This window comes from Phaethon lepturus, unplaced genomic scaffold (assembly GCF_000687285.1).
Source record: "Phaethon lepturus isolate BGI_N335 unplaced genomic scaffold, ASM68728v1 scaffold45240, whole genome shotgun sequence".
NCBI classification, from domain to species: domain Eukaryota; kingdom Metazoa; phylum Chordata; class Aves; order Phaethontiformes; family Phaethontidae; genus Phaethon; species Phaethon lepturus.
Genome location: NW_010510620.1, coordinates 6,566 through 31,866, shown reverse-complemented (window position 1 = coordinate 31,866; position 25,301 = coordinate 6,566). Strand labels below are relative to the sequence as shown.

The window sequence follows — 25,301 nt, the reverse complement described above, 5'->3', positions numbered from 1 at the left end:
AAGAACATCCAGTATAATAAAAAGTCGGAATCATTTCCCTGATAGAGAAAATCATCTGGGGCATTGGAAAGCAGATCTGTTTGAGACAGGCACTTCAGAAAAAATTGTGTGCAAATGTGCCTTTGTGCATACAGGCCAGCCCTTGTGTGCACACACGCTCATTTGCACTAAGCACAGATGCGAACGTGAAGCCCACACAGTATTAGTCTATAGATGAACATTAGCTCCCTGTGCTTGAAAAACTTAGCCCTTAATAACATGCTAATGAGTTATTCCAGTGAGGTCTTGGATATTGAAAGGATTGTAATAAGGAAGAAAAAGTTGCTTTAAATATATGTTAGGTACTAAGAGTATTTATCCCTCCTTGCATTGGAAAAAAGAGACAACAGCAACAAAGACAACTTGAGGACAGGTGTGAGCTGCAACCCAGACTGGCCCAGGGGCTGGGGGTAGTAGCTGGGCTTAGTTCTGCTCTCATCTCCAAAGAGTAACGCAGTAACACGCAGTTCTAGAGCGAGTACAAAGCTGCAATTCATCCAAACGGCTCTGTGTCACGAAGAGTGGGCTGTAACTTAACCACTGCACAACTGACCTTGGACCCTGGCAAGGGAAATGATACGTGTTGGAGCAAGATATGGTAGAGAGACATTTGTAGGACTAACGGAGGGGACAAACACTGCCCTGGGCAGAGCTCCTGTTTCAAGTCTCACATCTCAGAGAGAGGTTTGGTTTAAAGTGCAGAGACATGGAAGAGAGTATCCTATATGCAGCACATGTGAAGTGCTCTGATAGCACCAAGCTGACAGCCCCAAACCTGACAGCACCACAGAAGTAAGACAGGAAGCATTTTACAGTGAGTAAAATCTTAACCCTTACTGAAGGCAACAGAAGTCTTAGCCTTACGGCTTCAACAAGCTCAAGATTACACTTTGAATGTCTTTTATCCCTGACTACTTTTGACTTAAAAGGCTGCATAACCTCAGATGTATACAAGAGCCGAAGGATAGGAAACACCTCTTCTGCTCTCCACTCCATCCTTCACACAAAGGTTGTTCCAAATCCTGTTTCTGTACCAACCCTATCCAGTTTCATGGTCCTCTTAAAAAAAAACATTCAGTCTCATTATCTTATTGACTTCTAAAATCTGGAGAGAGATTAGGCCAAGCAATCCCTCAGTGAGCTTTACTGGATGAAATGATTTCTGGCTTCTCCCATGTCATTTAAATGGTTCTTCCTTAAAAATAATTATCTACTGATGTTAATAAGCTTCCATTTCATTAAGCTCAGAGAAATATTAGCTTTCATAAAAGAAACTATATTATTCTGGAGTAAAGAGAGAGAGGATTTTTTTTTTTTTTTTTTTTTAGAAAGAGCAGTCCCTATTAGTTGCTTTAAAAAATGTGCCTTGGAATGTTGGATATAATTGTACTGAATTTTCTGCAGGAATTTCAGAGATGACCATCCTCTGCTATCAGTTTTCACAAGCTTTTACAGCAAATCCTCTCTTTAAATTAAGCCTTTCATTTATGTGTGTCCCTCCAAGCCTAGTCCACAGTGGGATAACTGCTGAGAATTTAAAACGTCAGATGAAAGCCAAGATTAAAAGATTAAGTAATGTCTGTACCTTTGCTGAATTATTTTGCCAGAGGCCTTCCTCCATGGAGGTACCCATAACCTTAGTCAATGTAATCACTTTGCAACTCTTGTCCTTTTCTTTAATGGTAGCAAGCCATCCAGTGGCTGGTGATTTAATATATTAAAGTAAAAAGCATTAATGAAAAACGTAAGGATGTCACAATACGATAAAATGATTGGCTCCTTGAGATGACTCTTTCTGTTTGTTTTTTTTTTTAAGGTGGATGAGTGGATTACTTTGGTATCCAGTCTGTAGAATTAGTTTCAAGTCTTAGGTATGCTTTGGAATCCACCACATTGTAGCAACTCATGAAGTTCCAGTACTCAGACCTACTAGTCCGTGATTTACATACAAATAGCTGTAATACCCTAAGAAGTAGCACAGGTTCATTAACTCTTCTGCTGCATCTTGTTTGCATAAAAGTCTCTGCAAGTCTGGCAACAGCGCTGATACCACCGCATGTCTTGGCACAGATTCTTCTCCCGGATCACCCTGCAGTACACTGTCCACTGGTCGCCTGTGCACTTGTACGTGAGAGCAGCTTTGGACAAGAAAAGAAAGGAGAAACTAGCAGATTAGCCACAGAACAGCATGGCAGGTGTGGTCAAAATCACTGCATATGAGGGAAGAAAGGGCCAATCTTGCTGTCAGCACTGGAGATCAGATGATGTTCTTTCTACCGAAGCATCAGGCTCTTGGAAGTGCTTGCTGCAAGGGTGTAGCTGGACATGACTGGGGAGAGCAAGCCTCCTCATGTTGTACCTATTTTGTCTCAGTAACAAATAGCTCTAGATGAATAAAATGTCTAAAGCATTGGCCTAGATTTAAGCACATGAAGATGTCACAGCAGCCAATGGGAAGCTTTGTGCTCCCAGGAAGAGTGCTTCGCTAAGGCACGCTTCCAGGAGTGGCCATCATCCTCTCAGTGGAAAATGTTTTTACAGAGGAACAAAATGAAACCCAGTTTGATGGGTTATTGAAAATAATACTTCTTCGTGTAGCAAAAACAGTAGGACAACAATTAGCTATTGGGAGGGGGGAGCTGGATGGCAGAAACTCTCTCAGACTGACAAAGTTTTGTGCAGGGGAGAAAGTGGCATGAAGACCCTGTTGCTGAATCTGCTGACAGTATCATTAAAGGGTCACATGTGCTTTTATAAAAAAGTAATGGTAGAAAAACTGCAAATGATAAAAATGGACACACATAGTGAGTGCTTTTTATAGTATGTCATTTATAAATTGTATGTAGCATTCTTACAAACGCTGTGACAATAGGAAAATATTTTAATTCAATATTGTGGCCTCTGAGATTGGGAAAAAATGGTCTAATTAAAGAATATCAAAAGGTGCTGACCCAGCAGCATCTTGAGTCCCATGTTCCTCATCTCTGCTAGATGAAACCAGGCAAAGCTCTTATCCTGTATTTAGCTGTGTACCAAGCACCAGAAAACGATGGCAGCAAAACTGGTAGGAATGCTTATCACTGAAGCTTCACTCAGTTGGACAAGAAGCAAAAGTTTGATAGCATCTGATGAAATGAAGTTGCACTGTTCCAGAAAAAAAAGGAACGTGAAGCCAATTTGAAAAAAAAATGATTGTAAGGAAAAAAAATTGAGTTGAAGTGACCATCCTAAAAGGGGGAAAGTAGAGCTATTTCTGAGTCTGCCAGCAGTGGGGTTTTTGAGGGGGTTAGACCTGCAGCACTGCCCACTAGCTAAGGTTCCAACCAGGCACAGTGTTCCAAAAATGTGGTGCAGTTGAATAACAACTGAGATAGACCTGAGATGAGAAACTTTATAGAATAGAAAGACACTGAGCCACAAACATGGCTAGGACTCTAATATTTGAGAGGTCCAAGGTTCCTCATAGGTTGTGAAGTAAGACAGGAAGCATGTGGAGGAAGCAACATGGGCGAGGCGCCTGAGGGACAGAACAAACCCCCTCTGAATGTGTCTTCACTGAGGGACACTGGACACAGATGTAAGAGTCAGGGGAGATGAACCCCACACTTACATACTTCTGAAAATGTTACCTGGGACGAAAAATGGGACATTCTGGAGTGGGGACAAGGCAGAATGGGTTTTGTAGACTACTGGATTTTTTTTCTGTGTGATTTTTTTTGGTGATGTTTCCATTGCAGAAACCAGAAAATTTTGTTTAAGGATAACCCAATGAGAATTTGTTTATAAGCAGGAAGAGCAACACACTCAATGATATATCTTTCTGCTAATATCAAATATCATTGTTTCTGGCCCTGGTGATTCCAAGCCCAGTTTAGAAACAAAAGCATCCCAAATTACTTGCAGATTACTTTCAGCAGGGACTTGAGCCTCCTCAGTCTTCTAAACACGTGAGCTTTTTATTGCTTTGTCCTAAAATGTGAATTAGGATGGATTTCTTGTCTCATCAGTGTATCAAGGGCTTACTTCTCAAATGAAATGTTTTCCTTTCACTATGCTCTTAGTGCTAAAATATCTGGGAAGTACTCTCATATGTTCTTAAACAAGAGTTTTAGCTCCTCTGTATGACTGTATTTGCAAGAATAAAATTTCCCATATTTTTTTAAACATCTGTTAAGCTTTTGGGAAACAAACTTCAGTTCAGAAGCTTCAAGTCCAGTCCTAGTTTAAGTGTTATTTAATATTGAACAGTGCTATTAGAAAATGGTTCTCTATTACTTAGGATCTGCCTTTTCATGTGTATTAGAGGCTTCATAGCCTACAAGACTGGCTCTGTTGAGAGGGTGGAGGCTGTGCTTTCTGCTAAGCTCTTAGCAGCATTGTTTACAACCCAGTCTCTTGTACTGAAAAGTAATGGGAGGCACCGATGAGGCTGTGTCAGTGTAGCTGATGGCTTAGTTTAGCTTCATCTTACTGGTGATGAAGTGTGAAATGTAAAGAAACTAGCTTGGTTCTTGGAGCTGTGGCTGAACATACAAGGCTGAAGTTTGGAAAAACATATTTTTATCCCCTTATAAACTGAGGAAATATGATGTGGAAAGTCATGGATTCCCACAATTTTGTATTAACAGAAGCATTCTTAACTGGAGCCATTTATTCAATACAGTGTTAGGGTGTTTTGGTCAATAGATGGCTTATCACCATATTCTCATCTCAGCCAGGTACACAGGGGATGCAGGGAGGGTGAAGGAGAAGAACAGTGACAGAAAATCAAAGGGTTCACAGAAAGAGGCTGGATGCTCTCTCGCCTCCCTGGGCGAATTAATTCATCAAACCACATTCTTGTGGCAGCCAGTGAAAAGGAAAGAAAAAACAGTGATGCTCTATTTGTCAAGGTCATGTACTTTTCTTGGGGCATGGATGAATAAATCATGATACTTTATATGCACCACAGTGAAAGCAGGGTGTGAAGGTGTTTGTGACAGAGAAAGATATGCCTGTCAGCTCCCTCACCTCTGTGATCGATTGATCAATCAATCAATCACCCACTCACCATTTGTGTGCTCCTGTTGGTCTCCCAGGTCTATCCACTGCTGAGCACTCCAGCTTGGGCAAAGTCTGAGGCAGGGATTGATGGATAAAAGAGGACCTTATCCACACTAGACCTTTAGTCTAAAGTCTGACTGGGGGGCCCTCTCCTAATTTCTGGCCTTGGGCAATCCTCTGAAGCCCCACTTTTATCAGACTGGGCACACTGGAACCCTGGGCTTTGTCTGATCCTTCGCAGGTGGCATCCTCCCCCAACACCCCTCACTCACCAAGTCTGGGCGAGGTAATTGTGTTGACGTTTATCTTCTCATTGCAGACCTCTTGGTGGCACTGCCTGTAGGCTGCTGGCTTGGACAGGACCGGGCACTCATTGCCGTGGCGCCCGGTGACTTTGTGCATACACTGGACCACGCGTGACTGAAGGCCCTTCCCACAGGTTGAGGAGCACTGGAGGAGAGAAGGCACTGAGACACAGTCCAAGCAGAGCAGCTTCAAAATCACATACACACATACACCACAAAATTTACTGCTACAGCCGAAGTGTGCAGCAGACTGGAAGCTCACTATGGTGCTGAGGAGTCAGCAACAGGGGCATCATGACAGCCAGGGACCCTTCATATGGCTGTTGCATTTGTCCATGATGATTTTGCAGCTTCAGGGAGTGCCGTGAGCAGAGGAACTGTCCAGGCACAGGGAAGGAAGCTGTTGTCTTTCTATCTGGACTTGCCCTCAGTAAACCTACACTGACTGTCCCTGTGGATGCCCACAGGGTTCAAGCAGGCAGAGATGCAATTCCCTCCATCAGCCACAAAGAGGCAAAGCTGGAAAACGTATACCTCAATTATGGACTAGCAGCTTCCGCCTCCCTCTCCACGAGGGACCCAGTGGTACTGGTTGCCTTGGTTTAAATGCTCTCTTCAAGACTTGGATGGTCTAACAAGGCTTCCACCACAGACAAGATGACCACTGCCAGGCACTGATATAAGATAAACCCAAGGATTACAGCAGAGGCAGGCAGCTCCTACTGTATGCCCAGACCTCTAGAGAAGCTCTGTTCCAGGATACAGGAGAACACATTGAGGTATTCAAGTATTCACTCTCATCTATCCTTGCTAACCGTCTGGCACTTGTCTGTCCTCCTGGGAGCAATTGCAAATTGCACTCCATGAGTTTTGGCTTCTATTAGCCAGGAGGCCCAGCCTGTTTATATGCTCTCTTTGTTGTCATACAGTTGGAGTCCCTACCTCTCCCTCCCTCTTCCCCTGGCCCAGTCGCTTGTGATTTACAATGTCCTACTTGCACGCTGTTCAATTTTAATAAAGCAAACACAGTGAGCACACTGAGGTGCACCAGCTGGAGTTAATAAAAGAACCTTGTATTTAAAATAAAGAAACAATGGGTTGCAGGACTTTGGTAAGATTCCTATTTCTGCTAAAGCCACACACAAGCTGTGTGTGGGGAGAGGAGGAGGTGGAGGAAAACTCAGGAGATATAATTAAGATGATGTAAAAAAAGATCATGTTTTCTGTCCTCAGCTGTTTCTGAACAAAATCAGGGCAGCGGAGCTCTCTCCCTGAAAAACACTATTGTCTCAGAGTGGTACTTCTTAAAAATGGCATGCCAAACACTGAAGAGGCTCAAAAGATGAGCACCGCTGAGACTGGACTGAAGTTCAAGTATGAAGGATGTGTATGCAGTGCGGATGCTTATAAGACTAGGACTCAAGGGCGAAAGAACTCATGGATGCACATAGCCTTCACCTCTCCCATCTCTAGGAGAGCACAGCAAAGCTGTGGTCATTTTGTTCTGGATGTATCACAAAAAAAACCTGCTGCTTCTCAAAGATCATCTGATACAAGAAGTATAGATTTCTTCTGGGCTGGAGCACAGGGACCTTTTCCTTCCTGTGTGAATCACTGAAAGGCCTGATAAAAAATGGCCTCGGATTAACAGGACCATGTAAAAGAGCTGCTTCAGACAACCCAGTGCAGAAATACATTTGCACAGTGTGAACTCTATTTCTGGGTAGGAGAAGTTGTACAATCAGTGAACCCTGTTGTCAAAAATAACAAAGACACTTTATCTAATTTTCTTCTTTAGTCACTCACATTAATGATGATTTATCAAACAGGTTTCTTGTATTTGGTATACTCACCAAATTTGCATTTGCTTTTCTCCTAATTTTCCCCCTATATTCCACCTGCTCTTTATTCCTATTCTTTCTCCCAGTGCCTTTCTCTAGGACTGAACTTCTCCATTCAGAACAATCTCTGGCTCAGATTCCTTCCGGACTTCGCCACTAAGCGATCCTGGTGTGCAGTTTACCTCTGTGTTTCCAGCTATGCAGCCCTCTCCAGACCTGATTAATGTACTCTGAAGGTAGCAGTTGTGCAATATTAAAATTTTACATGTATTTTGGAACTTCTTTTTTCTTAAATAAATAATTAGTTTTTTTGCTTTCTGTCCTTCTTATTTCAATTTAGGGTCAACACACTAGTTGATGACAGATTTTTTGCACTTAGATTTTCAGATGTTGTCTCTACATCAAAACTTTGTCACTGTCTATTAATACCTCAACAATGGTTATGGTATTTAGAACTATGCTGAATGAGCCCTTCCCTTGTATGGCCTACAGTGAGCTATTCCAAAAAGCAATTGTTAAAGTAAGTAAAAGTCCCTTATTTAAACCCCCTTCATAGTCTGAGTTTCTGCAGTGAGATGTAGGCATTCCGTTAGTCTTGGGTGTCCCTCTGCTCTTCCCCAGCACTGTGTGTCCTCAGTGACTTCTACCAGTCTGGAAGCCAGTCAGGCATGGCCATTGCATTTGGGTTTAAAGTTAACAATTTTTATCCTGATAAATGCAACTATTAGGCCCTTCCACTTCACTAGTCACATGCAACCTCTAAGCCTCAGGATTTCAATGGCACTTTTAGTCTTTAGAGTGCTGAATCCTCACAAAACTCTTTGCAAGGGGAGTGAATTGTACATCCATTTTACAGATAGATGTTATCACATAGGCATAAAATAACCCATTCAGGCCATGGGGTTCCTTCATGTGATTGTAATATAGTGAGTCTGAAACCTCTGCCTCTGGCTTTTAGAAGCCCTGTGCTTATAAATTCTCTTAACAGAGGGGAAAAAAAAAATTCTCATAAAGTGAATAAGGTTTTCAGATACCAATATACAAACACTCACCTAACTTTGTCTGTGTTCCTGCCTCTGCATTTGTTAACCAGCAAGGAGGGCAAGCAAAGAAACTTTTTCCACAGACACTGCCAACTCTAATCCTTAGACAAATAACAGCAGAGTTTTTGCCCGAAGCAGTTTTATTCCTTCTCCTGGGAGACTGGGATCATCACCTATGCTATGCAATTAGTTTTTCACAGCCAGGAAGACAGATTTTAACATCTTTCTTGAACTCTTTTGGGCTTGGCAGCTAAAGGAAGGTTGGACATCTGGCTTATTTTAAGATGAAATTTTCAACTCTGTACTTGGATAGTCTCTTTCCTAGGAATTTCGATAGGAAATAGGAAAAGATACAAAATACATACAAAGGGGGAATTGTTACTCATGTTGCACTATGAAGAGAGGACATCATTAAAAGAGGTGTAAAAATCAAACTCCAACTGAACAGCAAATTCCCATAAATACCTTCCCTCCTACTCTGGACAGCTAAATGCATTGCTACAGTCTCTCTGTTCCCAAATATTTATGGAACAAGTAAGCATATCCACAGAACAATTTTCAGGACTAGATTCACTCTGTGCCCTCTGAAACAGGACCCTCAGGCTTGAACACAGGTTATGAGGAGTTTGAGTAAGGAAAGGTGCTGTGGCCTTCTTGCAAGCCGAGGAACTTCCAGGCAGCCAACAGCTGCCAGAGAGTGCATCTCTTATGGCAGAGCGTGGCCTGGGATGCAGGGGCAAAAGTACCGTTACAGCCCAGCACCTGATCCAGATTCTGTAGAGCTGGTACAGTTCCACTGCGCGGAACGCTGGGAGGCTCCAGTGCTGCACAGTGAAGCTGCGCTGATCATATGTAAAATGCCGTTGATGAATACTGGACATTTGGGCAAATACAGAGATCTTACACTGCTATTAACAAACGTACTCTGAAAATTGGAAAAGCCTTTACAAGCATTGGTGTAACTCTCAAGAAACACGTATGTTTTGATGCCATGATGGAGTAAAGAGATCTGTGAATGTGGAGGACCAGTTTTGGAACGTGGTTCGGAGCTGCGTGGACCTCTGTCTGGCACCTGAGCTGCTATGCAAGGATTGAGAGAAAACCCACAAGCAACTTGCTTACTCTGGGAAGCTTGGGACTCAGACAAGTGGTTGAATAGAGACACTGGTGTCAAACAAAGAAGTGGTTTTTCCTTGCACCAGGCATTGCCAGTGATATCACTATGAGAAAAATGCATACGCAAAATTCATGTAGTTTAACCATAATGCACTAAACTGACAATATAGCCATTGTAAATTGGAAATCCACCCACATGCAAAGACCAAAGGATTGTTCAGCACTGTAAAAAAGAGGGGGTTAATGAACAGTTACAAAAAGTGAACCTAATGAGAGCCCTTGTAACTCCCAGTTCAAACACTGCTTGAGAAGGCAAAAGAAATATAAAAATGCCTCCAAAATTCATTTGGCAGTAACATGCAAGCCAGTGGGGACATCCAGAAGGAAATAAACACACAAATTGTCAAGGCAGCAGCTGCATTCATCAGCTTAAAGAAGATTTACTCACCGAAAAACTCCAACCTTAAGACCAAGCTATGATTTTTCAACTGGAATGCTATTTCCACCTTAGGATACTGATATGAAGCTTGAAATCTACCAAAGGTGCTGACAGATGTCTAATTGCTTTGAAAGCAAGCGCCTCGGGAAAATATTAGGTATTAAAACAGAGTGAATTTACAGTAAGTGCTGAGATCTGTCAGGGACTTCATCAACTCCTGATCTACAAAAGATAGCCAGAGAAAGAGAAAAGGAATGAAAATAAATGAAGCCAGGGCAGCGCTGCCGTTGGGCAGCTGCAGGAATGCATAAGAGAGAGAGTCCAAAGAATCCCTGTGTTGAGGCTTAATGGGGACAGGAAAAGGTACAGATTTACCACTACAGGTGGTAAATCCATCTTGTTCAGGACTGAATGGGGTAATGAAGCACTGCTTATGCCTTAGCTGAGGGCTGCTGGCTAGGCAGGGATGCATTCAGACCATGCATCATCTTTAAAAATGTCATTTTCCTAACCTCTAAGAGATGTTAGTCTCTTTTGTAAGAGACTTGCTTTTTCCAGCAGAAGGTCATAGCATCCCTTCAGCCAATCCTGAATGTACTCCAACATTTAGAAGGCTGATCTGTTGGAAGGAGATATAGTTCAATATGACTGTCATAACTAAGCTGAAGGCAAGATGTTTTTTTTCTTTATTCATCAGCCTGCAGTCATCTGATGTTTAAAGATACTGGTTTGTCCCCAATTTGCTGAAAGTTGCTGAAGCCAAGGATAACACTATGGCTAAAGCTCCAATATTCAGAGACAGAGTCATGTTTTACTGACTTCAGAGTTCAAGTATTTCAAGGCGTTAGGATAGAGTAGAGTGTTTTTCCCCCTGGGGGTCTTAGTTTCTGTCTCTATGAAAGTCAGAAAGAAAGCAAGACAAGTTCTGCCATTCTAACATGGCATCTGAGATGAACGACAAATGTCCTGTAATAGCTGCTTTCCTGAGACCTTAATAGTACGTATGTGTGTGCTCTGAAAGTCAGTGCTCCATACAGCTTAACATCAGGCTTTTTATGAGTATCACTAATCTAAACCCTATAGTTCTAGCTGAAAAGCAGCATGCAATATGCTTTCATAAACACCGGGTCAACTTTCACCATGGCATCATGCTAAAGAAAGAAATTTTTGTCTTTTCACTGATAAGATCTAAGTAGCCCAAAGCAAACTGTAAGCTGTTTTTCAAGCTTCCTTGTTCTTTACTTTTTTTTTTTCTTTTTTCTTCTTTCTGAACCCTAGATCTGTGAAAAGAACATATCTGGTCTTGCTTACAACAACCTTTCATTTGGAAACTTTTGTGAAATGACTGATTTGTTTAATTTAGCCAAGAAAAAAATGCATACCCTTCTGACTCAGTATGGGAAGAAATAATAAATTATAGCAGAAAACGCTCATGGCTGATGTGACGGTGTCTTAGAAGGAAAAAAGAGAAGCAATCTTTGCGAACTGCCTACAGCTGTGCTTTCTAGCTGCATGACCCTAAGGAACAAGACCTGACCAGTATAGCCAGCACATCTCACTGCATAATTAAGCTTGACTTTGCTGTTCTGAAAAGTTCCATTGTGTATAGAGAGTTCAGAGATTAAGAGCTGAATGCATGACATTCTGGGTGGTGACAGTGCCCCTAAGTACTTTTGCAATGCAGCCCAGGTGGGTGCTAATAAGAAAATGTCATTTAATTCATTATACCAATCAGGCAGAATTTACTTCTCACAAGTTTTCAAACTGGATTTCAAGAACAGGATCAAGCAGAGATGTGAAACGATAAAGTATTGCCTGTAGGGTGCCATATTCTAGCACCCTATGCCACCTATAGGACGTGTGCAATATTTTGACCTGTGGCAGGTACAATGTGGAAATATTCCATAGCTTATTCCACTCAAAAAACTGGAAGGAAGTGATACTGACTCCTGTCGCAGATGTTAGTCTGAAAGAATATCTTGGGAACTGAAGCTCCACAGAACACGTATTTTAGTTATTAGTCAGTTAATGATCAATGCTACCTAAATGAAATTTATTTTTAAAAGTAATTAAACTCAGGACTCCATTGGGATTACTGAACTTCAGCAAGAGACTGCTCATCTCTGTCATCTCAGTTCTGCCTCAGCATTCTCTAGACAGGGAGCTACTCAACTTTGAAATGTATGATGATGAACTAACACTGCATTTCATCTCTTTGCACAGTCAAACAAGGGATCACCAGCAGGCTGATACTAATTGTTCTGGAAAATTGTCACCTTAACACCTCAGTAGTCATTATAAATCTCAAAAGGCTATTGGAAAGACTGCAAAATTAGAGCAGTCTCTGCTAGTGATACATACTGCATGTTGTAAGGATTCAAGGGGCAAAAACCTCTTCAGATGAGTAGTAGAAACGTTAAATGGTGAATTAGCTACTCTTCATATTTTGTAAAACATGATCCTAGACACTGTAACATCTCAGATTAACTCAGAGAAAATGAATGCCAATATTTGAACAGGCTTGTCTTTCATGCTTTCTTCTTTTTCACATTTAAAAAAGAGAGTAAAATAGTCATGATGGAATTCCATTTCCAATCCACTGATCTTGGTGGGAGGTTTTATTTCTCCATCAAAAAAAAAACCCCACACTTAATGAACTAGGCTTTTAAATTAAAAAATACCAAAAAGAAAAAGTTATTCTCCAATTAATAGAATCACTGGAGGCTGTATTGGAACATGAGGCAGTAACACTGTTACAGAATGTACTCCACTTCAAACAAAACACTGATGAATATGGTCTTTTTGCAGTACATTCTCCCTTACTAAGGAACCATCAAAATAATTTGTACTAGGGATGTTCCCAGAAACTCCAGCAGAGATGAGCTGTGAAAATTGTTGTGCAAACAAGGAGGAGTCATTGCCTTAAAGGCATGAGCAGGACTTGGTTTCTGTAGCTTACATTCCCCAGGGGAATGACATGGCCAGCCAGCATTGTAGTCAGCATCTCTTCACTTTCCATGCCTAGGTTTCCAACTACAGCTGCATCGACTGGGGCTGGCAGCACAAGTCTAGATAGCGGCTCAACCTTGTTTTAGTGCCGTTATACAACATTTACAACTCTGACCGTAACTGAAGACATTTCACAGATGTGGGGACAAAGAATGAAAGAGCAAAAGGAATTGGATTCATCTTACTGAATTAGGCCTGTTTAGGTTCTCTTTGCAGTCAGCAGAGAGAGGTCGCCACTTCAAAGGGCAATTCAGCCTTTACTAAAGAAAGGAGATAAAACTACTACTTGGAGCCGCCTGTCTTACAATGAATGTAAATGGAGCTTAACAACTATCTGTCTCAAACAAGGCACCTACCTGTCAGATGGCTAGGATTCAGTCATGTGAATTCAATTAAGTGATGGACCCATGACCGTACAGAAGTCTGTAGTTGATAGGAGCTGAACTCATATGAACTTTCTTTTCTTTCCTAAAATGCATATTTCCACTGGAGGTATGAAAACTCTATTTCTAAGTTTGCCCACAACAAAGCAATCAGTTCTACTTGGTGGTACAAGGCAGTAGAAGGGCCTTGGGCTGGGCTTTAAGCAGCCCAAAGTGACAGATTTGTGAAATGGCAGCAGGAACATGGAGGTGTCTCCCCTTCTGAGGTTTTTACTTCAGTGATCCAAGTCTTTTTGTCAGAGCCCTTATTCTGGATGGTTCATTTCTCTTGTACCTAAGTTTGTGGAATAAGATCAGAAAAGGAACAGAGAAAACTCCAGCATGCCCTGCACTGACAGTGAAGATGACAAAAAAATAACCAATAGTCTTGGAGCTCTGTCATAGGTAAACTGCAAGCCATGTGCCAGAATTCTTTGTTTTATGCTGAGATCCTTAACTCACTGAAGTCATTGGGAGTTGGCCATTGATTTTGGTCGGTCAGTGATTTGGCCTATAGTATTATAAACAAAATTGAGTTCACTGCAGCAGAAGAGAGGAGTGATTTCTGCTTTGTAAAACAAACACTAGCTTTCTCTCACACAGAAATCTGTTTTATTCCATGCATTTCGTCAATGGAGGTTAGACTAAAGGTGATGGTTTTAGCCCATCACAACTCAAAAGTATACCATTCTACTTCAGAATGCAGAGCCATGGCTTTCCATCTTACTTTCTAAAGGGTTGCATGAAATTTTTACTAAGATACTGGCAACAAATTTCCCAAATTGAGGACTATACCTGGCTGATATAACCAGTTTTGGTCCATTTGTTCTCATCCTCTGGTGTGAGAGGTATTTTGAGATTAGCTGTTGGCAAGAAAGGCTGTGGTTTGCACCTCAGTGATCACATGCCAGAGGAGCAAACCATGGGGAACCACAACTAACAGTACAACTTAGAGCAGTCCATAGGGTCAGTAGTTAGGTTTAGGACACTCTGATGCTCTGGCTCCTGGCCATGCCTAGGACGAGAGAAGCAGAGGGTTTGAACACTAAAGCTTGTTGGGTCTTCTCCTGTCAAATCCAGCTCTATCACCTTCTGGAGAACAACTGATTTGCATCAGTGAGGCCTGTAGACAATCTTCCAACAATCAGTTTCTAGCTATAGTGCTGAATGCACATAAGCAGCCATAAATCACGAAGTTGTTTGCTGAGCCAAAGTGAGTAAGCAGCCGGAAAGGGTCTGTCAGCTGTGATGTGCAACTGCAGTTTTAAGCGACCATCCCTTCTGGGGAGTTTTCTCTCAATTCAACAAGAAAAGTTATTTTCTCCAAGGTAGAAGAAGATGAACTTCGTTATGACCTTTACGAAGAATTAACAAGTTGTCCATAGTTTATCGTAAACAGATGGCGGGTCAAGCCATGAATTTGTAATGAATGTTAGAACAAAGGACAGTTTGCTTCTATATTTACAACAGCTTTGAATATACCTCTCAAACCACAGCTGTCCTTGATTTTCTCTTCTTATCATGTAATGTGAATTAATCATTAAATGTGAGGCGTGTAGAGGATTTTGTTGATGTTCCCAAACATTTGGAACTTGGAAAACATGCCTTCCTGGCACTGGAACATTGTAGAGTATTTAAAAAAACAAACAAACAAAAAAAAACAAAACTGAAAAAAAACCCCAAAAAACAACCCCAACATGTTTTTTGGTGTACTGCAAGGTTAGGAGTTTTATCTCTTAGAGAATAGAGTCTACTCTAATCCTGCCAAAACAATTAATTTGCAATTACAAAATCCTCGTTACCACCCATTGTGATGAATGACTGTTGATCCTCAGTATGAAACACCTCAATGTCTGGCACAAAACCAGTATTTTTCTTATAGGAAATTAGATTTTTTTCCTCCCTATTGTTAATATTCTCCTGGGATGAGAACCCATAGCCAGCATTTCATAGGCTGAGCAAAATACTGTAAAGAAATTGGCAACTATTGATGTCCAGGGAAGGCAGGTGGCTATAGGTAATTTTTCAGATGTGCTTTATCACTACTGACACTATTTGGCAACAAGAATATTGTTTAACATCACACTTTGCCAAGCTGATCCTTACTCGTGCTTTCCAGTTTCTGGACTGTACAATCTTTCTGAATCCAGTGAAAGTTGTACCAGGTGGTTATATGAGATATAAAGTAGTAGAAAAAGATTTCTCCTGTTTTCACCTGAGAGCATGAATCTGTGATGGTTCGAACACAAGACCCAAAGATCTTGCACAGTCTGGCAGGTCAGGTTCTGATCTGCACGGCATTGGCATAAGCCTGCATTAACTTAAGTGGCTGAATTAATCTGGATTTACACTAACGTAAGAGAGACTGATATCTGACCCAGTGTGCTGAGTGAGATCCTTGGCTTGTGGCCAATGGGTTGTAGGGAAGAATGAAAGACAGTTACCCTGGATTTACATTGGGTTATCTGAGATTAATACAGGCCTTAGTATTTACAGAGCATCTACTGTAACAGCAAAGAAAAAATATGGCAAAGCCAATATATTACAAGGCTTCTATGTATCTTTCTTCTTCTAAAAATCTTTTCATTGGGCTATGTAATATAATAGGTTAATGAGCTAAATTGTTGCCTGAGGGACAGAAATTGCATGTTTAAAGTTCAGCCACAAAGCTGAAAATGCACCCTTGTGAAAGTCAGCTCTAATGAACGATGGAGCTAGTATATCTTGCTTGTAATTCTACCTTCCTTGATATAAGACCAGTTAAAAGGGGAATAGTGAAAAAAATGAAACTGGGAACCCTGAACCATTCTGTGCTATTGGCTCGAAATACAATACTTCAGTCACAGGACAGAAATAGAGTATGTCGAGGCATATAAAATAGTGAAACAATTAAGTAAAACTGGAAATTAAAAAAAACTCCATAAAAATCTTGTGGACAATTACTCCTGGTGTATACTCTTGCCTCTTCAGTTATACCCTAAAAGAGTCCAAAAGCCAACTGGAGAGAAGGAACTCAAAAAATACAGCCTTGGCCTGTACGTTTGCACCTGAGTGCTTTCCCTGCTACATTATTACTAGAGCAGAAGGGGAGAGAGCTGGGACACAGGGATAGCCTCGGGTAGCTAAGAAGCAGTACCCCGTGCTGTTCACCTTCAAGCACAACTGATCTTCATCATCACCATAGCCAGCCAATACACCAAGCCTCCATGGCCCTGCAGCAGGCCAGCAGTGCACCCCTACAGCGTTTGGGACACACGTTTTCAACTGCCTGAGTCACGGCAGGCTTCAACGCACAGCCGGAGTCCCGCGGCTGACGCTTTTGCGCGCAGCCTAGAGCAGGCGCATGGCACAGACTCGGGCAGCCACATACATGAAGACACATTCTGTTCACTAGCTTGTGTTCTTCACAAGAATGTAATTCTTGACATAACGTTTGTCAGCAAAACATGATTCATCACAAAAGAATGAACTACTGTCTTGCTAAAGAAGCCTATTTTGAGCAGCCTAGGAGTCTGAGGCAAGTGTCGAGAAACTGAGCAACTTGCGTTTGTTCTTTCGACTAGCACAACTACAGCAAAAATGTAGAAATGTTTCCAGTGCTAGAACTTCTAACAGCTCAGATTTCAAACAAGGAGGAACTATTTCAAAGTAGAAAGAGTGTATGAGATGTTTGTTTCTTTAACTGAATGCAAACTGGATGTGGAACTTCCTTTTGGAAGAAACGATTGAATGGGAGATGGCTTGGATTCCCGTTTGTATATTCCATCATATATAAAAAAGGATGATATAATGAATTGCAATGCTGAAGAATCCAGGCAACAATAAAAAAAAATATTTCAGGTTAACACCTTCTGTGGGTGTCTCTCTGTGCAATCTATCTTTCTACTAGGTTTGAAGACTCTCGGGCCAGGAACAGTTTAGTTATATAACTTGTAATATCATTTCTGCATTTCTGTTAAACACTAAAAATAATAATCATATCCCTTTGAGATAAGGGGTTTAAAAGAGACATTAAAGTAGTGCAGAGAAGTTGCAAGTTTAACAGCAGTGGTAACAGAGGTTACACATGGCTACCAGTAACAGAACAATACTCTGTGTTTAGAATTACGGTAGACGGTCTGTTAATCTCAAGCACTGGGCTAAAAAAGGTAGCTTCAAAGACGTTTAAAATAACATTACAGACCTGGCCCTATGTGTTTGCACAGAGAACTAGATATATCAGTTCCTCATGCAACACTTGAAATACGCTGCCGATACATTGGGAATACACAAACATCACAGCCAAGACTGCTTGCTAACTCTGCTCCATTAGCTCCAAGTGCTTTCCACAGCTATAATATGCAGTAAGGACCACCTGCAAATAAACGTAACAGAAAATGGAATAAAATTCCTCTTCTTCAGAGCATGGACAGGCATTGCTGCAGAGCCGTTACCAAGGCCAGGTTTTGGCTGGTAGGCGCAGGTTAAAGATCAGCATGGCCATGCCACCAGCCCTCACCTCTTCTACACAGAAGTGGATCCAGGGTCTGAGAACATAAAACCACAGCTTGTCTGGCATAGATTTGGAGCTTTTACTGCTGCCCACTCTTGCACCTTCTGAATGCAACAGGATCTAAGATTTTACATAGGATAACCATGTCCATCGCTGTCAGATGCGAGGTGAGTTACTTATATAGGGCTGGGAGCTCCTTAGGGAAGTGGTGTGTCTTCTCATGCACAGAGTCCATGTGTTCTATAAATACTACTACTAATAATATAAAAATAACAGTCCGCCATTACCACCCAAATAGCCTTTTCTATTTACAAGTTGTTTCTGGACTTAACTTTTTAAATGAGGTTTTGCCTCTTTATTACATGATTTCCTGGTATCTTCAAATGATCTTGGTTTAGGAACTGAAGGATTGGAGGCCAAGTCACCATGCAAGCTGTTTGCAGATAAAGCATCAAAGCCCCTTATTTTAATCTGTGGTAATTACTACTGTTAGTTAAATCTTGCTTCCTTGATGATTCTTAACAATAAGTAACAAATGCACGATGCATTAATTGCAAAAAGTTGTTGCTTGTTCTGAGATCAATTTGTATTAATAGGAAAAAGTTTCCATCTTAGTCAGCACAAAGCTCTCTCACAGTGATTTTTACAGCACTGGCAACAAATGTTTTACAATGGAATTTTACCCTGGGAGTATGAATTTTAAAGAGTTCACTATAATCTAACTGCCGCAGACTTTGTGTTTCTCCTTAAAGCAGGAACTCTTTAAAGCTGGACAAGACCAAAGAGGAGCTGCTGATAGCTCTAAAGGCTCTTCCCCTAAGTTTGAGCCCTGCATTAAAGCTTCTGGATCCTCATGATGAAAATCCTTTCCTCAGGATTTGTGAAGAACTGAATTCCACACCAAACATTTAAGCTATCTGGGTTTCTGGGACAATACATTTTCTTCAAAGAATTGTATCTACCCATACCCTTTCCTAGCAATCCAGTGGTGCCTTTTGTTTACCCCTCTAGTCAGAGAATAAGAATCTAATTGTGTGATCTAAGTGTCCAGTCAGAATTAACCAATATGTCTAGAATTTGAAATGCTCATTATAAACCAAATCTAAGTCCAAGAACATCCTGCTGGACTCACACAGGGTGAAATTCCTGGGAAGCAGAGAGTTGGCACAAGCTCTCTGCAGACAGAAGCAGGCCACATATGCAGCAGATACATAAGCTTTTGTGCCCTTCTGCACAGGGAGGATCCTGATCCTGAGTTAAGAACTGCAAATAACAGGTGATTTTGCACTGATCCTGTCCCGCTCAGATGCAGACAACACAACCATCAACACCTCTATTTACTGTGACCAATGTATGATTGCAGCCTTTCTAGCAGTGAGCCAGCATCTTTATCGGATTGGAACCTTTCATACAATACTGAACTTTCAATCCATGTAATCAGTGAATACACAGTTATTTCATATTCCTCCCTATAAAGAGAATCCGGGTCAATCTGCATGCCAAAATGTTTTAAAATTCCACAAATAAATAAATAATGTTATTTCACCTGTTAACACAGGAGAACTGTTTGTTTTGGCCAGCTTGCATGGACTCTGTGTGCCAGGTTATGAATAAAATAATGTTCAATACTCTAAACATTCTGCAATACAAATTCCTGGCGCAGCATACATACAGACCTTTTGTATGTGGCAGGTTCTTAATGCATTCTCCAGCACTGACACCATTAAATTCACGTCTCTGTGACAGAGTATATCTATAAATATCTGTAATTCCTAATAACAATGTAAAAAAAATGCAATTGCAGATATGCCAACTTGCCCATCATGGGCCTCTATTTCACTGGATTTTCCTCGCTGGAGTTTGGGTTTTTGGAAAGCAAAATGCAACTACTGTATCCCAGTGGTTTCTGCACATGCCGTACATTCCAGAACACAAAGTAGACTTTTTGTTTAAAGAACAGTACAGTTACAAAGATAAGATAAAACCAAACTGGAATACAATATTCCTGGGAAATTTTAGTTCTTTATGCAAACATGAAGTCAGTAATGTAAAGGATGCTTTATGAATGACACCAGCAAAGGCTGAGTTTCTCACACTGCCAGGTCTCCTTCCCAAGCAAAATTACCTGTTGCTTTAAGATCAGAATGCAAATACAGGGCAGACTCTTCTCTGGGTTAATCCACTGCATTCGGGAATTAATTCCACTGATGTCACTGGAGAAACTAAGTTCAGACAGGCCTAAGTGAAGGTAAAATCCAGTCCTGAGGAAGGGACTGATGGTTTTGGCTCTGCCTTTATATTAATGACTTTCATTTCAGGTGGTTGGAGTAAGTCTAGGACTAGACTATGCTCTGCAGGTCTCAGAATAGCATGAAATTCAGCTGCATAGCTCTAGCCTTGCATCTGTGGTAATAGAACAGTGTACTGTCAGACTCTGCCATGCAGGACCTGTGTGAGGCAGAGGAACAGAACTCAGCTGTGAGTGAGGAACAGAACTCAGCTGTGAGTGCTTTCAATTAGTTACCCTCTGTTTCTGCGCGAGTCTGCTAGGGCTTCCCCGGGCTTCCACCAGTAGTATTCAGTTTAATAACAGTTCTCCCAAGCCTTCAGATTCATCACTTGTATTGATGCTTTGAGTGAGACAAACCTCTCACCACAGCCCCCTTGTGAGATTTCCCTTTTTCTCAGTGACTAGGTTCCTAACTAGAAGTGCAAATTTTTAGCATGTATATACACTCAAGGAAGCCAGCCTTCTGCTGTTTTCTTTTTAGCTTATCCAGGCTGGGCATGGAACACCTCCTTAGTTCCCTGCACTCCTGGAAGATACTGCTAATGAAATGTTCTGTGTAGAATTCAATCTGCTAGCCAGAACTGTTCAGAATTTGCTTTTTGAAATATGGAAAGCAGTTTCAGCATTGTTTATAAAGTAGCTTTTTGACATCAAGAGTCCACCTGTAGTGGGAATCTTGTGTAGGTCTTGTCTTTGGGTGCTTAAGCTGTCAATTAATACTCATTTCTATCCTGTTTGGAATACACTTCTCTAAAACTTGCTGGGTCATATCCATAAGATTGTGTTGCAATGTTTGGGTTATAAATGGCATAAAGGGAAAATTTAAATCCCAGTGAAAACTCCAATCAAAAACCAGTTAAACCCTTCCTTTCCAAATATTTAAACTGCAAATTAACACAGAGAGCACATGAAGCACGGCACGCTGAACATCTTTGCAGTTTGAAAGAAAATACCATGTAGTGTTCACTGTTACCTTAGACCAATCGCCTGTTTTCCATTCATAACAGCCTGTGTGATCCTCACACTCTTCCTCATCTCTTGGCCTGGTGGCTGCATCACATTTTCCTTGAGAATTTGTGCATGTCACCGTTCTTTTCTGAATTCCCTTGCCACAGTCTGCTGAGCACTGCAAAACAACAGGTATTTGTTTTCTGTTACATGATGCCTAGAAATTATAACTTTTATCTTGGTAACACAGCTAAAATGAAAAGCTGGTTTTATGAATGCAGAAGACAATGGATAACCCATAAGATTTCCCCCTGATAATCTAAGACCCTTTCAAACATAAAAGAGGAATTTGAAAACCATGATATCTGCTTGCAAAACATTTTAATTATGAAAAATGGCAATTCCGAAAATAAACCTTCTTTGAAAAATATCAGCTGGCATTTTGCTTGAATTAGTGTTACAGATTAAAAAAACCACTAAATCTAGTTTTTATCATTCATACTGAAAAAGGGCACACTGAGATTTACACCACAGAACTGCTACATCCCCTGATGTATCGTGAGAGTAACATGATGGTGATGAATGCATTTTTAAATCACAGTGGCATGAGACCACTCTTACAATCACACTTCTGCAATACAGCTTGTACACACCATGGTAAAGTCACAGTTCTCACACGTGTTCTCATGTGAAATAAATACACACATGACCTTCCCTCTTTGTTTTGCCATAACCTCATCACTATATTAGTTCCAAAGAGCTTCAAATGTACAAAGGGGATAGCTCAGGAGTGCCATTACTGAGTGAGCCACAGCGCTGTGATCAGCTTCCAAACATGGCCAGCAAGCTAGTCTCTCTGCTCTTCATTTTCATGCCACTGCAGTGGTTAAGAGTGAGAAATTTTCTTGAAGAGCCACTGGGGACAGGTGGGTGGAAAATGATATATGTACCAACTGAGATAAAAACTAACCTCCTTTAGCATGTCGAGTTCTCCCCTTCAGGGGACCAGCATGGAAAAGACAGTTGATTTGACACTGAATAAATAGTGAAGATATGAGATATTCTGTGAGGTCTTTTGAACATATTCCAAGAACCTTCTCCATCCAGGGGGTCTATGCTGGAAACAAGCGTCAGCTTGATATAAATTACATCAAATGGACAAATCTCAGCATGCCTGTCTAACCGTCTTAAAAATACAATCCAGGCAGTTCTGACCTGCTGGCCTTGTTAAGGACATGAATGACAAGCGTTTATGAGCTGGCAAGCAAACAGACTTGCCTTTAAATACTTCAGAGCACTACAAAGTGACTTCTTGAAAATCTGGGAAACCTTCCACTTAATTTACTATGCGCTGCTCATGGCGTGACCTCCTTACGGATGTAACATCTTTGTAACAAGCACAATTGTATAGTTCTGCTAGATATGGGGATGAATTCTTCCAGTCTTTGCAGAATTCCAGAAACTGCTTTGCTGGACTCCTCAGAGTGCAAGACTTGCCAGAGATCCCAGGCTGGAGCTCCCTAAATGGTACCTTAAAGCCATGAATTTGCCCCAAGTTGTATAGACTTTCCCAAATTATATATCATTTTCCTCAGTCCTCAGGGTTGCACTCGTTCATCTCAAACTACAAAGCACAATGTATAAAATCTCTCAAATGGTCCAATTTACTCAAAGTAAATCAAACTGAAGTGGGAGTATTTTTCACAGTAGGAGAAACCTCTAGGTGGGTTTTACAAGCAAGTCTGGGAAAAACACCAACTGTTTGTTCTTCCCACAAGCTTTTAAGTCATTCACAGATTAATACTGCATATACTTTCCTAGACAAAACAGTATTTGCAAATGGTTTCCAACAGATCTTTGGTGGTCACATATAAATCACTCTCTTTATGAGTTTTTTTCTTTCTTCAAGTCCTCTGTCTTCATAAAGAATTTCTTAACATATATATTTTACAGAGATTCCACAACAGAACAGTCTACTAATAATGTGTACAGTCCCTGAGTGTCCAGCTGAGATCATCAGGTCTTATTTTATTAATAAATTACTTGGTCAAATCCCACAAGGTTTTGTAAAGGAGCAACAAAACTTCACAGTTAAGATACAGCTCCTTTATTTGAAGGAAATCCATATTTTTTTCCACTCTAGTTTCCTAACAGTTAGAAACATTCACCTTTTTCTGACAGTCTCTATTTTTGTCATTAAAAATGGGTTGAGCAGTACTTTGGCCAAAACAATCTCAAGTGCTTGGCAATAAAAGGGGAACTTAATTTTTTCCACAATGAAGACTGTATTGGAATTTGCTTTGAAAACACACATTTTTGATTGGGGACCAGACATCAGTGTGGTCAACTGTTTTTTGTTGTATAACCAAAAAGTTCAAAAACATACATGAGAAAATGAATTTCTAAAATGATACCACTACTGTGATATTTACTCCACAACATCAGATTAAAATGTTAAGGATTAAAGTGATTACCACTGAAGAAAGTCCTAGGTATGAGAAGTGTTCGAACTGGCAGAGCATCAAATGAGTCCTGGAGTCAACTCTGCTACATAATAGCACAGAGAAATGTGCCAGAACAAGAATGAATTTAAAATCCCAAGTGGGTAATTACAGACACGAGAAAAGGTAAATAAATTTATCAAAGTAAACCAGTTATTGGAAAAATTATCTAAAAATATTATGCATTTGTAAATTATTTATATGGTCACAAATATGGAAGATTTCTACTCTGGAAAAAGTCTTACGTAACTTGACTTACTCTGCTTCATAAAAGGAGAGAGAAGTATCTGGGATTGTTAACAAAAGACCTCATGTAAAGCAGGTGGGAACTGCGCCATAAGAATAGTTTCAGCTGTAAACAGTTCAGCTGGTTCAGCTATAAGAAATAGAGAGGGCATCACCTGAAAGGGTTATTTCTATAACACACAAAAGACCTATCAGACAAATTATTAAAACTTTGGTGCGTTTCTCCACATCATTTGCAACGAAAGAACTCAGAAAGAAAATGAATCTCATGCATTAGTGAGTGGATACAGCGTCCTACTGAAAGGAAACACTACTCTCACTTAACTGTCATCTCATTTGCTAAACAAAGGTTTCCTGTTCAAAAGGTGAACAATGGAATCACATTGTGTTTGTTAAGAGACACTGTTCCTCACTGCAAGATCCCTTGTATCCTGAGTATCTGTGACATTTAAGCACATTTCTAACAATAATATTTTGCAAAAGCTCTTTGAAAATATTTTAAACAGCAGTTCACTGTTTCAAAATAGAGATGAATAACAAGGAAAGATCCCTCTCACAGCGATGACTGTTACTGTGTCCCATAACACAACCAGTCTGGAATAAGACTGGTAGAGCTGTAAGCACTGCACCAAGAGTGAAAGGATCTTCTCATCATTCACATGAGCCTAGCAGATACAATATCAAAACTACCATGGACATCCTATTAGGACTGTTGCTCACAAGGTGCAGACAAAGTTGCTCTGTATTAGCTGAGTCCTGGTTGTGAACTGCAGGCATACTCCCAGTTTACTCTGTTGCTAAACAAAACGCAGGCTGTCTACACCACACACCATTTATATCTGAAGTGCATTTATAATATCTGAGAATAATTTCTTAACTCTCTGCAACTATGTGGAGATGCACCTTTTATACAAAGTATAACCAGCTTTTCCATGTTCCTGGAATTACACAAAAGAAGGTTGGCCAAGGCCCAAAGATTGTACATTCTCTGCAACATGCAGATGCTTGATAAATCTGGTATTTGTTTCATACTGCATTTAAATGGAGCCAGAACCCCTGGTGGGTTACTACGCTTCTGGCCTCAGGTCAGTCAAATGTTTTTCCTTGCTGGTCAGAGTTTTCACATGGAAAGATATAGTTATTATAGCATGGTATTTAAAATCCACCTTAATGACTCATCCAGTATGGAATACAAACCTCAGTTCCAAACTGATCATCTCAACAAATGACAGTCCTACCCAGTGACCCAATATTGTGAGGCACTGAGTATGCTGACCATGAGAATGTGCTTAATTTTAAGTATTTAGCTGGATTAGGGCCAGCTGTGTGCAGTATGGCTCCTTTCTTGAACCAAGTTCCTACCTTTGACCACTCTGATGCTTCCCAGATAGAAAGGCAGTCCCGTCCTTCACAGCTTTGTACTGTTGTTGGTTTGTTGCCAAGGCAGTAGAGGTCTCTTGTGTTAACGTAGGTGCCATTTTGCAACTGATAAACACAAGTCACTTCCCTGTGCTGGACACCTTTCTCACAAGTAGCAGAGCAGGGACTCCAATGGCCAGTTACCCAC

General features: G+C 40.8%; 1 protein-coding gene across 1 annotated transcript; it reads right to left on the bottom strand.

The window, feature by feature from the left end:
• Nucleotides 1-1,720: 1,720 nt before the first annotated feature.
• LOC104628855 (A disintegrin and metalloproteinase with thrombospondin motifs 17-like) lies at nucleotides 1,721-25,301 on the bottom strand (the record flags this gene model as incomplete). The annotated part of the gene is made up of 4 exons (XM_010297573.1): nucleotides 1,721-2,177; nucleotides 5,355-5,532; nucleotides 21,013-21,165; nucleotides 25,097-25,301. Coding segments are annotated over 4 exons (688 nt in total), but the record flags the coding sequence as incomplete, so codon positions are not given.